The sequence below is a fragment of the Arvicanthis niloticus genome, chromosome 4 (genome assembly GCF_011762505.2).
Source record: "Arvicanthis niloticus isolate mArvNil1 chromosome 4, mArvNil1.pat.X, whole genome shotgun sequence".
NCBI lineage: Eukaryota > Metazoa > Chordata > Mammalia > Rodentia > Muridae > Arvicanthis > Arvicanthis niloticus.
This window is the reverse complement of record NC_047661.1, coordinates 71050268-71066390: the sequence shown is the minus strand read 5'-3', so window position 1 is coordinate 71066390 and position 16123 is coordinate 71050268. Positions and strand designations below refer to the sequence as shown.

Here is a 16123-nt window from a genome sequence, read left to right as displayed (position 1 = left end):
AAAATATGTGTATTTTTAAAATAGTAGACAATATAAAATAAATTAAATAACGTAAGTAGCTTTTATTTTATTACTTTATTGAAATTACTCTTATGACTACTTTCAGATAAAGCCTGAATGCAGAGAAAATAGTGAGACCATTATATTGATAGGAGCACAGAAACCTGACATACATGTAGGAAATGGGGAAGGACATTAGCAGGTATATGGGAGAGGAATTCTGAAGCATGATGAAGGCTGTATAGGGTTTGTGTGTTGGAGTAGGCTTGAAAATGGATCAAGTGTGACTCTTATTATTGAACAATGAGACTATAAGAGAAAGATCTTTCCAGAATTCCATGACTTATTTTTGACTATTAAAATGTTTAAGATGAAAATCAACAATCAAACAAACAACAACAATAAAAAACATTAAACTAATTTAAAACCAGAGATTGGAAGGTCACATTGAAGATATATGTATACATCACTTAGTGTATGTATGCATGGAGTCAGAAGTTGTTCTTGAGATGCAATCCCATATTACTTCTCCTCTTGATATAGGGTTCCTCATTGACCTTCTGTATTGTTCCTTCAGCACTGGAATTACAAGCATGCGGTACCACATCTGAATCTTTATTTGGGTGCTAGTCCAAAGTCATATCCTCATGCTTATGTGGCAAACATCGTACTTACTGAAGCATATCCACCGTCCTGTACCCACTTAGTTTGAAGATGCTGCCAGATAAGAAAGAACTCTAAACCTTGTTAGAACAAGGAAATATTCCACATTTATCATTGCCTTCAGACAATCTCAACACTAATTCTAGTACTTAACCAATGACAACTTTGTATGTAAATGTGTGTTGTATTTGTGTTTAGGTGTTTGTGTGAGTGTGGGCATGTGCCAGGGGTTAGCAGAGTGCTTTTATTTCATGACTTGATACCTATACTTTTTTTGAGATAGGATTTCTCACTAAACCTGGAGCTCAAAATAAGCAAGGCTAATTGTCCTATGAAGCTCACATATCCTTTTGTCTTTGCTTTCCTGTTGTTGAGATTACAGAATCAAACAGCAATGCTTAGACTTTTAATTAAGAATGCTGGGAACCATAACTTTGGTCTTATTGCTTGTGTGGCAGGAATGTTACAGTCTAAGCCATTACTCTAATCCCACCAATGACAACTTTTAATTTTTAGAAATTTATACAAAGTAGGAGCAAGAATGTCAGAAGTTTACCATGTTGCTTTTAGTCCAATGACGATTGTCTGAAACTGTATTGTTGTCAACTGTGTGACTAACTCTAATATCTAGCTCTTCCCCCACTCTTTCCTCTACTTCTCTCTGTGAGTTATGAGAAGTAATAAAACAAGGATCCTCTTGTTTATCTATTCAGTCTTTAATGATCTGTGATATGCAATTTAATGCTTAATGTTCTACTCACCTATCATGTGCCTATTAATATATTCATCTTATGTCAGGATATAGACGAACAGGAACACCATAGCTATGTATCCCTTCAAAAAGTTGAATGAAGGAGACAGATGTTAGGATTCAACAATTCACATTCTTGTGATGTCAATTAGTTTCACTTCTCAGTTTTTCTTGTTTGCCATTTTCCAGGTTACTCATACATTATCCAAGTTCAGGGAACCTTGGCTAAAGTTTGGGCTCAGAGAAATAACTCATAGAAGAAATATCACTGGCTATGTACTAGAAATGTCTAGGATTTAGTCTCTCCCAGGTAGTCACTAGTATATGGTACCCAGGTAAATTTCTTCTGCCTGGGGATCCTCATCCGTAGAAGGGCAAAGAAGGACTTGGAAACTTTTGAGGATTTTGGTTGGTATGACACTCTAAAAGTCTACAATCCTGTGGAAGTCTGGAATGATACATGGGTAGTGTTTGGAATGAGTGATGGCGACAAGAGCTAGGGCTCTCAAGTCACATTTAACTGGACAGATTTCACCTTGGAAGAGAACTCAGAAACATGATTGACATGTTTACTGTTGGTCACAAAGAACTTTCATACCTACTATATAATTTTGTCCCCCAGAGCACCTGCTAGGTGTTATCAGCCCCATCATTTCATGAAGAAAATGAAGCACAGAGAGGGAAATGGCTGTATTAAGTATTTTATATTAATTTTCATACCTAATTCACACAATAATCTTAAGACCTTTCACACTTACTTCTTCTTGCCCATATTTCTCCTCTTTTACTTTCTTAAGAGTTCACAGACAATAGATCTAGGTTTATGAAAACTAAGTAGATTTCACTTCATCAGTCAGTACTAGAGTTCAAAATATATTTAAATTTACAATGTTTGCCTGTAAGTTTGGTCAGAATCTGAATGACTACAAAGGCTAGAAGGTGATTATTGAGGAAAGACTTTTGAGATTTTGGGTTTTTTTTCAAGATTAATTTTATTTATTTATGTGCATGAGGGAGTGTCTATGTGTTTATGCACATATATATGTGAGTACTTACACCTGGACCTGAATGTGGAGGCAAGGAGAGGATGTCACATGTCCTCTTTATTACTTACCATATGTTCTTCTAAGGCAGAGTATCTTTCTGAACCTGGGAATTCACAGCTTGGCTAGGCTGGAAGCCAGCATGTCTACCTCAATGATCCTTCTAGGTTGATGTCCCCTAAAAGTTGGAATTATGGGCTTTTGTAGAGGATACCTGGTAGGTTGTTAGGTTACTGATGGCATCTGAACTCTTATCCTCAGGGTTAGAGAGTAAATGCTGTTAAACACTGAGCATCTCTCCAGCACAATGTTTGCTTCCTTTATAACCATAAAAAGGATTCTGGAAAAATAATATAAGGAGCCTTACACTTTAGATTGCATTGTTATAGAATGAAGAATGATGGGGGCACATGCCTTTAACCCCCACTCTTGGGAGGCAAAGGCAGGCATATCTCTGAGTTCGAGGCCAGCCTGGACTACAGAGAGAGAGTTCCAGGACATGTAGGGCTACACAAAAATCCCTGTCTCAAAAAAAAAACCAAAAAAAAAACCACCAAAGCAACAATAACAAAAGAATGACCAATTTTTGTAAAATGGAAAATTACATATCCTATTAGTGGAAGGTAACTATTGTCAGTATGATAAAAGGCAAGCATCCCTAAACAGACTTGATTTACAAAGGAAAACCTGGAGATCTAGAACATTAACTAAAATCTATTTATTTAAAAATACTAGTTATTAATTTTAGTGCTGAAAAAAGTAAAAGATACCCAACTTGTGTTTATGTGGCTCATGGTGCCACCTTGCTAGTTTTATTCTGAACTGTGCTGTCTTCTAAGACATGGAGTGCCTTGCACTGCTTTGGAAGACTGCATCAGCCAAGTACTTGCTGTTCATTCACTGTCTTCTCAGCTTTAGACTGGGTCCTAGCAGATGCACAATGATCCAGTTGCATTTTTTGCTTGTGGCATGCTTACTCTTGAGAAAAATTTGGATATTTTTTAATATCATTCTTGGTAAGAAAGATTTGTATGAAAGAATAGTTGTAGTCTCCATGACAATTTTAAAAAGATCCATCTATTTTGCAGAAGAGTAAATTAACTTTTAGCTTAGTTATAAAGGTCCCCAAGCTGTAAGTCACCAGCATGAGACACTAGATTCAGCTCTGACTCCACATTTTCCTCATTCTAAAGTTGACTTGATTTTAGACTGTAGGCTTGATTGCTTTATGTCAAGGAATGCTTCCTTCATTACATCTATCTCATGAGAATCTGAGGCAAGGAGAAGGTAGAACATGGAGTAATTTTCTAGGAAAGATGATACCTCAATGCATCCTCACTACCTTCTCCTTTAAGTCTTGCTGGGATGGAGAGGAAACTGATAGGATGAAAAATGAGGAAGAAAATAATCTGCTTCTCTATAGCCTGGAAGCTCTGACACCAGGGAAAGACACTCCCAGCTCTGTAGGTGACTAGAAGGACAGCACAGAGGGAGGAAATTAGGTGGTGGAATGTTACCTTGGGCAGATACCAACCAGTTGTCTCATGGTCTGAGCCAGACCCACAACTCTTTATATAAACACAGCCTTCTGCCCAGATGCCTTAGCCTGAATGACTTTGTGCCTGCTGAGGAGGGTGAGTTTGAAAGCTGTGTCCTGGGATCATGCTGGGGGTGATGGATATTCAAGGGGTTCCTGGACTCTAAAGACTGAGGAATGATTAAGGCAGAAGCTGGGGCAGAAGGACATCTGTTTGAGGTGGAAAACTGACCAAGGATTATAAAATGTGTAGGGTTTATGGAAAGAGAGGGGGCCTTAAATTTAGTGTATTTATCTTTGATAGTCTTGGTCTTTTATTCAGGTACCATTTCCCTTTGTTAGGAACTTGTTGTCCCTGGAGAAGATACAATATTTATTTATTTTGAGTGGGTAGAGGCACAGAAGGATGGATACAGTAGTTATTTGTTTTATATGTGTAGGGACAGAGGACGGATCACCCTCTGTAGGGAACACAACATAGACACTTGCTACAAATGGGAAATGTCTAGCTCTGTCTTCCAGGGGAAGAATTTTAGGTATTCTAAAAGTTTGTCAGAGGTGCTTTGTTGTTGTTATTCAATTGTCAAATTAACCCTGTGCTTTGCCAGACACTGGGCTACTTGAACAGACAGGTGGCTCTGGGAAAAGCAGATGGGAGTTATTGTATTTTTTTTCTAGCTAAGGGAGTGTTTGCCTGAATGCCTTAGGTTATACTGTGATGATCTTGCTATGTAGATCCATAAGTGTTTCTGACTCTTCTTATATGACTGTAAACCCTCAAATGTGTTGAGGAATATGATAGTCTTTGGGTTATCTAAGCTTAATTAACTCCATCCTGCATCTCAGAGAGACTGAGGAGAAAACATTTCTAAAGCCAGCAGACTGTCATCCTCCAGATTATTAGTAACAGCAACCTGCCTGGGCAAGTGGCCATGTTGATCCTAAGGCTGATGTGTTTTGCATATGAAGTATATATGGATTTTCATATTTCTGTGAGGATCTATTTAAATTAATTCACTTAAAAAGATTGAATGCAAGGCATCAAATATTAAGCACAAGGCCTGACAGGTTCAGAATCTGCCTGAATCTTTTGCTAATTCAGTGGACTCTGATGTAATGTGAACAAAGACAATGCCTGTGCTCTCCCAGCCCTTCCTCATGCTCATTTTTACATGTGGATTGTGTATAAGTTCCTGTGTGTATGGAAGCCTCAGTTTGGTCTATGCACAAACAGAAACAAGCTGTTATTTGTTTTTCCTATAGGGCTGTTTCTACCACTTGACTTTTCTAAGTGTGGAGACTCTGCTTGTCATCACTGCTCTCTGGTGGCAGACATTGGTATGCCTACATTTATATCCAGCTATGCAGAATTGAGCCGTTTTGATATAACCAGGTCAGGTCTCATGAACAATAGTGACTAGCATCAGCTCAGCTAAGTCAGTAAGGATCCTTGGGTGAAGGTTGAAGGCACATAAAGAAAAACCAGAGAAGACACCAGGCTTCTGGTTCCAGATTCCAGCTCCTCACTCCCCATCTCTCAGCCTCCTGACACTGGTTTCTCTACCCTCAGGTCTTGCTCACCCATCTGCACCAGGACCATGTGTGACCAGCAACCCATTCAGTGTTGTGCGCCAATACCTCAGTGCTGTGTCAAGGGTTCCTCCTTTGGTCCCTCACAGTTTTCCTATGCCAACAACCAGGTGCTGGTGGAAGCTCCATGTGAGATGCAAATTCTGGAATGTGCTGCACCATGCCCAGTTCAAGTTTCTCAGACTCCGTGCCAGTCCAGTACCACTGAAGTGAAGGGCCAGGCTCCATGTAAGACCACCAAAGTTAAATGCCAGACCCCGTGCCAGTCAAAGACCACCCAAGTGAAATGCCAGCCTAAGGTCACTGAGATAAAGTGCCAGGCACCCTGCCAGACGCAGGTTTCCTGTGTTCAATGCCAGGCTCCATGCCAACCTCAGGTTTCCTACGTGCAAGTCCCACAGGCTCCTCAGACTTGCTATGTAGAGTGTGCTCCAGTGTATTATACAGAAACTCGTTATGTGGAATATCCGGTTTCAACCTACGTACCTGCTCCAGCTCTGCAGCCTGGCTACACTTATGTAGAATGTCCCACAGTGGGCCAGGGCCAGGGCCAGGGCCAGGGAAGTTTCTCCACTCAGTACCAGTATCAGGGCTCCTATGGTAGCTGCACTCCTCAATCACAGTCACGAGGTTCTTACAGCAGCTGTGGTCCACAGCGTCAGTCTCAGGCTTCCTACAGTTACTGTGAGCCCCAATTTCAGTCGGGGCCTTCCTACACCAACTGTGGCCCCCAACGCCAGTCACAGGCTTCCTATGGTAGCTGCACCTCCCAACTCCAGTCTGGAGCATCCTACAGCAACTGCTCCTCCCAGCGCCGGTCTGGGGCTTCCTTTAGGACCTGCGCACCTCAATGCCAGGCCCAGGGCACCTATGGTGGCTTCACTGCACAGCGACGGTCTCAGAGCACCAGTCGATGCCTCCCTCCTCGTCGGCTCCAGCCTTCTTATCGAAGCTGCTCTCCACCAAGACATTCTGAGCCCTGTTATAGCAGCTACCTGCCGTCCCGATGCTCTTCAGGCTCCTACAACTATTGCACTCCACCCCGCCGCTCAGAGCCCATCTATGGCAGTCATTGTCCTCCTCGGGGCCGCCCTTCAGGCTGTTCTCAAAGATGTGGACCTAAATGCAGGATAGAGATTTCCTCCCCTTGCTGCCCAAGGCAGGTTCCCCCTCAGAGGTGTCCTGTCCAGATTCCTCCTATCAGAGGAAGATCCCAGAGCTGTCCTCGGCAACCTTCTTGGGGTGTCTCCTGCCCAGACCTGAGGCCACGCGCAGAACCGCACCCATTCCCAAGGTCTTGTAGGCCACAGCATCTTGACCGGTCTCCAGAATCATCATGGCAGCGATGCCCAGTTCCTGCACCACGTCCATATCCACGTCCAATGCCATGCCCAAGTCCAGAACCCCGCCCACGCCCTCGTCCAGTGCCATGCCCAAGTCCAGAACCTCGCCCACGCCCTCGTCCAGTGCCATGCCCAAATCCAGAACCTTGCCCACGCCCTCGTCCAGTGCCATGCCCAAGTCCAGAACCCAGTCCATGTCCTCGTCCAGAGCCATGCCCAAGTCCAGAACCTCGCCCATGTCCTCCATCGCGGCGATTTTCAGAACCCTGTCTGTATCCAGAACCATGCTCAGTTCCTCAACCAGAGCCACATCCAGCACCACGCCCGATGCCACGTCCGCGCCCAGTTCACTGTGAGAATCCAGATCCACGTCCACAGCCCAGTTCTCGTTCACAACCTTGTCCACATCCACAGCCAATGCCACGTCCAGTGCCTTGCTCCAGCCCAGAGTCCTGTGGGCAACCCATTCGTTGTCCCAGTCCCTGCTCAGGTTCCAATCCCGCTCCTTACCGCCAAGAAGCAGGCTGTCATGAATCTAACCCATGTCGCCTGGATACTGAAGGCCCAAGATGTGGCTCATACAGCTTCAGCCAACGGCAAGAGAGTAATGGCAGCTGTGAATCTGGTGATGTCTTTTCAGGATCACACTGTCTAAGTGGTTGTGGAGACCAAGGAAACACCTATGGTGGGAGGAACTGTGGAGCTTATGGTGGAGCAAAGGGAGCCTACTTTTAAACAAAAATATAGCCCCGATGCTCCTGCATTAGGTTCTTTAGAGTATTTCCCATTTTTATCTGGTTTAATCTTTCCATAGACATTGAGGTGTTCCCTGCTTCAAAGTTGTTATTCAAATTCCTTGCATGTTACCTCAGGTTCTACACTTGACTCTCTGACATCATTCCAGCCTTATGTCTCACTCCTCCTTTGCACACAGCTTTAATTCTAACTAGACCAGCTTGGCCACTAGGACACTCTTTGGGTGTTCCTCCTGACAGAACCCAGATGTTCTTGTCTCTGCAGAGGCTTCCTCAGTCTGAACCATTCCTCACCTATTTCCCAGGATCCAAAACTGTACCCATCTTTCAATAACTCCTTGTATCCTTTTGTTGTTGTTATTGTCTGTTTCCACCAATAGGAGCCTACTCTGACTTCCTAGGGTTCACTACCCCTAATGCCATTCATTAAGCAAGTGGTTTTCAACACCTTTCTTGAATTATTAAATTCTCTTTGCAGTTACTGCCTTTTCTGCCCAACTAGATTGCAAACTTTCATGCAAGTGGAGTCAGTATATCATTAAATCTCTGTGCCTATCTTAGGTCAGGTAATAGTTGAACAAGGTTGTGGTTGGCAGCTTGAGTCATATTCTATCCTGTTGGGAAAATATAGAATCTGGGACAATAGGAGGATACATAACAATAAAAACTGGATATATTCACAGCCTGTGTCCTGAATAATGCCTGTTATTTATCTGATGACAATTTGCTGAGATGAAGCATCTTTTTACATCAGGGTAAAATACAGATAACAGATTTTACCTTCATAGCTATGTTGGGGAGTACAGTTCAGCGGGATCACTTATACTCACATTGTTGTATTACTATCACCACCATTTATCTATCTTACTGGACAAAAACTCAACACTCCATTCTCCACTTCTCCTTAGCCTCTATACAACACCATCCCATTTCCCATCTTTTAAAATTTGATGCTATATGTTGTGGGGAAAAAAAGGCTTGGGGATCCCGCGGTTCCTCCTGCCATGCTGTGGGTAGTCGGCTGGGAACACTCTGGGTTTCTCCAGCTGGAAGTTGGGCCCAGCTGTTCACTAACTAAAAGTCTCTCCCTGGCTCCTCACGGTTCCTCATAGCGGCGCAGCCCCAACACACGAGGAAGCCCTTGGGTTTCCAAAACCGGTTTATTCACATGGTGGATCGTGGACGGATCTGGATGCATACCCCTTAAACCCAGGATCGACCTGAGTTAAAAGGGGAGGGGAGAAGGGGGGAGGGGCTGGGGAGGAATGTTTAATCGGCTCCACCTCTGGCCTTCAGGTACCTCATTAGTATGTAAATCTCTCTAGGGCTTGTTAGCGCCCTCCACCTGTGTACATGACTGAAGGGTGGAGGTGGAATGGAGATTAGACCTTGTGTTAGGCCCAACAATATGTGTCATTGGTTGACTCATACAGTATTTGTTCTTCTTCAACTTGGTTATTTCACTTAGCACAATATTCTCCAGGTTCATCTTTGCTCTAGCATGTAACAGCTATTTAAGGTGGTGTGATACTATATTGCATGTAGATACTATATGTGTTCAGCAATGAATGGCTAAGCACATGAGTTGCTTCCATTACTTAGCTATCCTTAGTAATGGTCAAATCAACAGTGACTTCTCTGAGTGTATGAATTCAATTCGTTTGGGTAGAGATCAAGAAATAAAATTGCTATATTACATGCTAATCCAGGTACTGCCATGTTGCTTCCCACAGGGGTGATAGCATTCACAGTCCCACCCCAGCATGATCATTCACAGTTCTACCCCTACAACATAATTTACAGTCTCACCCCGGGAGCACCAGTCATAGTCCAATCCCAGTACTCAGGTCCTGATTTCTCCGCATTCTTGTTAACTTTTGTTAGTTTCTAAGCTTTTCTTAAATATCAACTATCCAAATATGATGTGGCTTGTTGGGCCTAACACGAGGTCTAATCTCCATTCCACCTTCACCTTTCAGTCATGTACACAGGTGGAGGGCGTGATGACTAATAAGGTACCTGAAGGCCAGAGGGTGGAGTCAATTAAGCATTCCTCCAGCCCCTCCCCTCTCTTCTCCTCCCTATTTAACTCAGTTCCACCCTGGGTTTGGGGGGAGCACAACCAGATCCATCCACCATGCCAATAAACCGGTTTTGGAAACCCAAAGGCTTCCTCGTGTGTTGGGGCCACGCCGTGAGGAATCCTGGAGAGGCCTTTAGTTAATGAGCAGCCAGGCCTAACTTCCAGCTGGAGGAACCCAGGGCATTCCCAGTTAACTACCCACAGCCTGGCGTGAGGAACCCTGGGTCCCCAGCCTTTTTTTTTTTTTTTTTTTTCCTACAGTGGCTGGATTTTATTGTAATTTATTATTTTGGTCTTTAATTATTGTATCATAGCCTGAGCTTTCCTTAATCTAGAAGTGGCTTGGCTTATGGGTTTTTTTGTTTGTTTGTTTGTTTGTTTCACCTTCCCATCCTTGTTCTCTGATGGAATGATGAAGCAGGGAGGGTGACTCCCACACTAGGAGTAAATGTTAGTAAATGTTTCCAGACCTGCACTTGGTAGTTGCCTGTACTAAGGTTACAGTCAAAGCCATAAACCTACCCCACTGGAGTAGGAGGTTGGACATGTGTGGGTTCTCTGGAGATACGGTTTCTTTTTTAATTAAAATTTTGCATTTATTTGACTATTATTTTGTTGTACATAAATCAAAGACTTTGTTCCAGATTCAGAATTCATCAATTGCTTTCAAATCCTATTATGCATGGTATCCTAGGGGCACAGAGTCAGAGGGACAGAAGAGAAAGAAGTCTTTTTCTCCTCCATGTGAACCTGGAGGATGAACATATTTGGGGACAGACTCTTCCCCAGTGTGAAATGATATGTGAAGGATACAGTTATTTGCAGAGGGTGAAAAGGCTCTTTTAAGAAGAATGGCAACAGGGGTAGGCACTGATACGGCTCTTACAGTGTCTGTTCCAATGCTCTCTCCTTGCAGGGCACACACCAAATACCTTCAAAAGGACAAGTCCAGAGGTGAGAACATAAAGTCAAATCCTGGCTCTAAGTTTGCTGCTCCCTTGCCCTATGGAACTAGGTCTGCAATGTCAGTTTTGGAGGTCTAGAGACTACATATCAAAATCATGTGTGATTTAGAGAAAAACAGACATTCCTGTGAGGTCCATCCCTTCATGTACTAGGAACAAACAGTAATTTTTTACCTGCCAGAAAGACACTACTAAAGGGATATAAATCCTGTTTATTATCACTATACAACTTAACAAATAGTTCTTGGTGGTATCTAGAACAGAAATGGCATTGTTGTTATGTAAACTTTTCCTGAGGAAACAAATAAGCATCTACCCATCCAGGATATGGCCCTAGTGGCAGGTTAGAGAAATGATTACATTTAAGTCTAGCTTAGTGAAGCAGTGATCACCGATTAAGGTAACTTATAGGAAAATGAATAAGGGGTTCTATACAGAAGAAGCAGGGGCAGTTTATGAGTACCTGAACAGTTCAAGAACATGTCTTTTCAAACAGCCATTAACCAATTATATCTATTTAGGAAGGGGCCAGCCCTCCTCTTTTCATAACAGATATTAATGGGCCCAATGTCTTATGAATATTTTGAAGGTAATCATGGCTACTGAAACTTCAAAAAGCCATGTCAATCCTGGAGGACAGAATTATATAACATTCTAACCTTCTTCCTGTTCTTAAATCATTTTAGCCCCTCTTCTATAACCTTCCCTGAAGCTCATGGAGGATGATTTAGCTATTTCTTTTAGAAGTTTAACATCAACAGTATCATTTTCTCAGTCTTTTTTGACCAGCTGAGCGTCTCTATAGTACCTGGTGCCCACTGTGCATTAAAGTTTACTTGACCAAAGATGACAGCAGTGATATCTATGAATGTAAGCATAAGTGCTTAGAAGGCAATTTGACAGACACATCATGTTCATTTAGTAAAACAGCAACAGTTATTTCACCACAAGGGCTTATGACCCTGCCCTCCCATAACCCTCATATCAACTTTCAACTAGACTTGAGTATCAGCTGTGAATTTCCTACCTGGAACTCGCTTCAGACACTGAATCACTTATGCTCAACTCTCTCAGTGACACTTGTTCTTATTCTACTGACTTCAAATATCAGATATCCATGAATATCTCTGCTGGTAATAACCAACAGTTCCTCATATTGTTTACAATTATGAAATCCTCTTATAATTCAATTTTTATACTTCAGCAATCTGAATGATTACCATCTTCTCCCAAGTCCCACAACCTCATGAGCTGTGCTTTGAGAGAGTCTCCTCTTACTTCTTTTCCGGTTTAAGCAGTTCAAAGGCAGAGTAATTCCTGGTTATCAGATTCTTTTACAGTTCATTATTAAAACTACTACCTACATGCTGTATCATGGATTTTCTATTCCTCTATATTAAAATCAGACATAAGGAATATCATATGTCACTTCTACATCTCTCCATCTTTAATATTTTCCACATGGAAAATATTTTTTTGTATTTTCCCCATGGGTTCACATTTACAAGAAAGGCATTGTGTTGGACAATCTTGATTGTCAAGTTGGCTTTGTCTGGACTCAACTAAAACCCAAGCAGCTGCCAATTCTGTGAGCATTTTTCTTGCCAGTATCATTTCAGTTGGAAAGGCTTATCGTAAATATGGCCTCTACCTTTTTATGGAAGCCCACATAAGAGGACAGAGAATAAGGAAGTTTTCACTTTTTGCCTGCTCATCTTCATGCTCACTGGTAAATTTAGCCATCCTATTGCATTCTTTTATTGGGACTAGAACCTACTTCTTTGGAATTCCAATGCAGACTGAAGACCAGTTGAGACACACATTCTCATGGACTGAACAATTACTAGCTAGATCTTTGGCTTTTCCATAACAATGGATATTGTTAAAATAGACAGGCCACCACCTCTAAGCCACTGTAATAAATCATACATTTTTTTAATGTTTATAATCATTCTTTCAGTTCTTTTCCTTTAGAGAACCTTGACTAATACATGATTATTTAGCATAAGTATAATTTGTGTTTTTTCCTTTATGCTCCTTCATCCCCATTGTAAGAAACAGCAAGCCAACACTGTCTTTCCCTTCCCTCCTTTTAACATTTTCTGACAATTCTAAGGTGAATGCAGAGACTGATATATGTTTCTTATTGTTATTTCTTCCTTATTCAGGCAAGCTCCTTCTGGGGCAACTCAGCTTCAGTTGCATGTCTTATTGCCTAGAGCAAGGGTTATTCAATTGCTATCTGCCTGTCTCAGTAAGATCCATTCCCACATTCTACTTCCAGGAACTGTAATACACTCTGCAGTCCATCAGTAGTTTTGGAGACAGCCTTATCCTCACATAATGTGGCTATAGTCATGAAGGAGGCATGTCACTCCATGCCATATAACTGAAGACATATTTGCATATGTTTTCATATATGTTCATATATATATATATATATATATATATATATATATATATATAGACATAGTTGCATATGTTTTGCCCAGAGCAAATCCTAGTGTGCTAGGGAGTCAGGACTGTCTATATCAAATAGGAAAAGATGGTCATATTGAGTTTGTTTCCACAGAAGTTCCACCATCAGACATCTTAGCTTCATCAGAGAAAGATACCATAAGAATTTTTCCTAAACTACTCTTTGGTTCTGTCACATCATATGTTGGGCACAAAGTGTTATGTTAACTTTAACTGGAAGCACAAAGAAATATTTATTCACTATAGATAAGGCATCACCAACAGATTGAAGATGATACCTCATTAATGTGACTTGGCTATCCAATTAGTTTGCTATGATCAGCATGGGTGAGGAGCTACTTACATCAATATGGGCAACTTATGAATAGCTACAACATTGAAGAAAATGGCTCTTTCCTAGCAACAATAGCAAACCAATCCTAAATCCTCAGAGAAAGTAACATTGATTGGCTATATCCTTGACCCACCTCCAGCCAAGTCAATTGTACTCAGGACATGTGTGTAATCATAGCTGCTGAGAGCTCAAGAGGGTACCAGCTCCATCATGGCTAGAACCTGGTGTTCCACGAGTGTCAACTGGAGTCTTGTTATAAATGGAAACATATCTTATGAACTTACCACAGCAGAGATATCAATGGACTTTTATTATAAGTAGTTCTCCGGTGTTTACACTGCTTAGCAACATTTGTTCATCACTAAACCAGTGAAATATCTTGTGCAGGTAACACACACACACACACACACACACACACACACACACACACATAATAATAGGTAGATAGTATGCTAGTTTGCATGTGTATATAAGCATATATACATCTTCCTTCCCTACATCCATTAACTGAAGACTCTTAACTCTGGTACAAAACCAAAATTCCCCTAGCCCTTTTATTCCTGTCTCTCCAGATATATTCGTTGTATGATCGAGTCCTTTCAACAACAACTCCAACTCCCTGGGACCACATTTATAGATGAGAACAGGATTGCTTTAGCTCGTTCCCAAAGCTGTTCTCAGTCTTTTATCCTATCCCACAGTAGACTGGTTCTGCCACATCAATTCCTTGAGAAAATGCCCTACAGACTTGCCCAAAGCTCAACCTTATTATGGAATTTTTCTCAATTGATGCTCTTTTCTTTCCAATAACTTTGATTTGTGTCAAGGTTACATAAAACTAGCCAGTAGAGGGAGGATCTCCCAAGGAATTCAAAATAGAATATATAGTTATAAAGGGACAATGAGTAGGAGGATTAAATGAAGAGGAGGTGGAAGAGAGGGATGTGAAAGAGAATATGGAGGCATATGATGATATACTGTAGAAGCTTCTTAAGTTTATATAAATATTTGAAAGAAATCTAAATGGACTTATCAAGTAAAAGGAGAGACAATGCCCAAACTAGATGTTTTTCACTACTTAGTGAAATATCATGTGCCAGGAATAGTTTACATGTAGTTGAGTCATTAGTCAAAGGGAACACCTGGAAATCCTCCATCTCAAGCTATTGCCAAGGATATTGATTTCTCTCCACAACCCAATGGTAATGGTCTATTCCTGAAGACAATACCAACATATCTCACTGAACAGGGAAAAGTCATGCTGGTGTCTAAGAGCATTTATACCTACTAACTAGTGTTCATAGTATTGGAAAATAATCTGCACTCTACCAGATGAGAAAGATTAATAACAACTCAGCTATAAACCATGCAATTTACAGCAGTAACATGCCCACTGGATAAGCTGGTGTAACAATGGCACAAACTCTGTGGGAGTAAACAACCACTATCTGCTTGGGTAGTCTACATTGAATCTATGTACAACACTGCTTGGGTGGCCATGCACCTATGGACCTAGAAGAAAACCAAACACTATATTTTGTAAGAAAGTATAGCAATAAAAATGACTCCCTTTGCCACTCTGCTATACCTGTAGATCAGTACCTTGCTTAGCTATCAACAGAGAAGCTTTCTTTTGCAATAGATGGTAACTAAAATACACATCCACAACTGGACAATTTTCAGAGAGTGAAAGATTTTTGGATCCTAAATGAGATGTTTTAATCAAATCCCTATCCTAAGGATTCATGGAATTATTCAGAAGAAAAGGCAGAAAGATTGTGAGAGCAAGATGGGATAGATCATGCCAAAAACAGTGTCTTCCAGACACCATGAGACCGACACACATATGAATACACGGAGACTGAGGAAGCATGCACAAGGCATGTACAAGTTCAAGCTACATGGGATATCAGCATTGAGAGGGAAAGTGGTCAAGAGTTCCCATCTCTAACCCAGAAGCTATCTCCAGTTGATATCCACTTGCAAAGGGGAAACAAAACCAGTTTTCTTCAATAGAATCTCACTACGTATATAAACTATACTTAATGGTATGCTTCATGCTTGTCAATAGATGGCCAAGACAAATGCAAAAACCCTTAGTGGTATTTCTGTAGACTATTTTATCCCATAATGCTTTCTTTCTTACTGGTCTTTGGTTTCTAAAGAAGGCAAAAAAGAAAACAGGAGTTGTGTGGTTAGGGAGATGGGGAGAATCTGGGAGAAGTTGATGAAGAAAAACTGTGAACAGAATTATATTGCATGAAAAATTATTTTTCTTCACCTCTATATCTATCTATCTATCTATCTATCTATCTATCTATCTATCTATCTATCTATCGAGGTAGGCTTCCCAAGTGCTGGTAATCTTCCTTGACTCCTGTCATGTTCCACAGCTGACCTCCATTACCTCTGCCCTGTTCACATATTTCCCTACAGCAGTCCCCTCCCTGCCACTCTGCTACTCAGATTTTGCTTTTTCAGCCTCTGCTGCTGAGAAGCATTAAGAATCAGGATGCATGCATGGATGGCTGATGTGGAGTATGGCTTATGTTAGATATATACTTACTGAAAGATGAGAGCC

General features: G+C 41.5%; 1 protein-coding gene across 2 annotated transcripts; it reads left to right on the top strand.

Annotated features, from left to right (window-relative positions):
* Positions 1–4046: 4046 nt before the first annotated feature.
* Positions 4047–8373, top strand: Kprp (keratinocyte proline rich protein). 2 transcript variants are annotated; one of them, XM_076932835.1, is made up of 3 exons: positions 4065–4091; positions 5258–5332; positions 5565–8373. In XM_076932835.1, the coding sequence occupies exon 3, from the start codon at positions 5593–5595 to the stop codon at positions 7660–7662; it is 2070 nt and encodes a 689-aa protein (XP_076788950.1). In that variant the 5' UTR covers positions 4065–4091; positions 5258–5332; positions 5565–5592; the 3' UTR covers positions 7663–8373. The 2 variants fall into 2 exon arrangements, with proteins under 2 accessions (XP_034355278.1, XP_076788950.1); XM_034499387.2 differs by lacking the exon at positions 5258–5332 and having other exon boundaries at positions 4047–4091.
* Positions 8374–16123: the final 7750 nt, after the last annotated feature.

Excerpts from the sequence above, each read along its gene's own strand:
- Kprp (XM_034499387.2), top strand. The coding sequence starts at position 5,593 with ATGTGTGACCAGCAACCCATTCAGTGTTGTGCGCCAATACCTCAGTGC.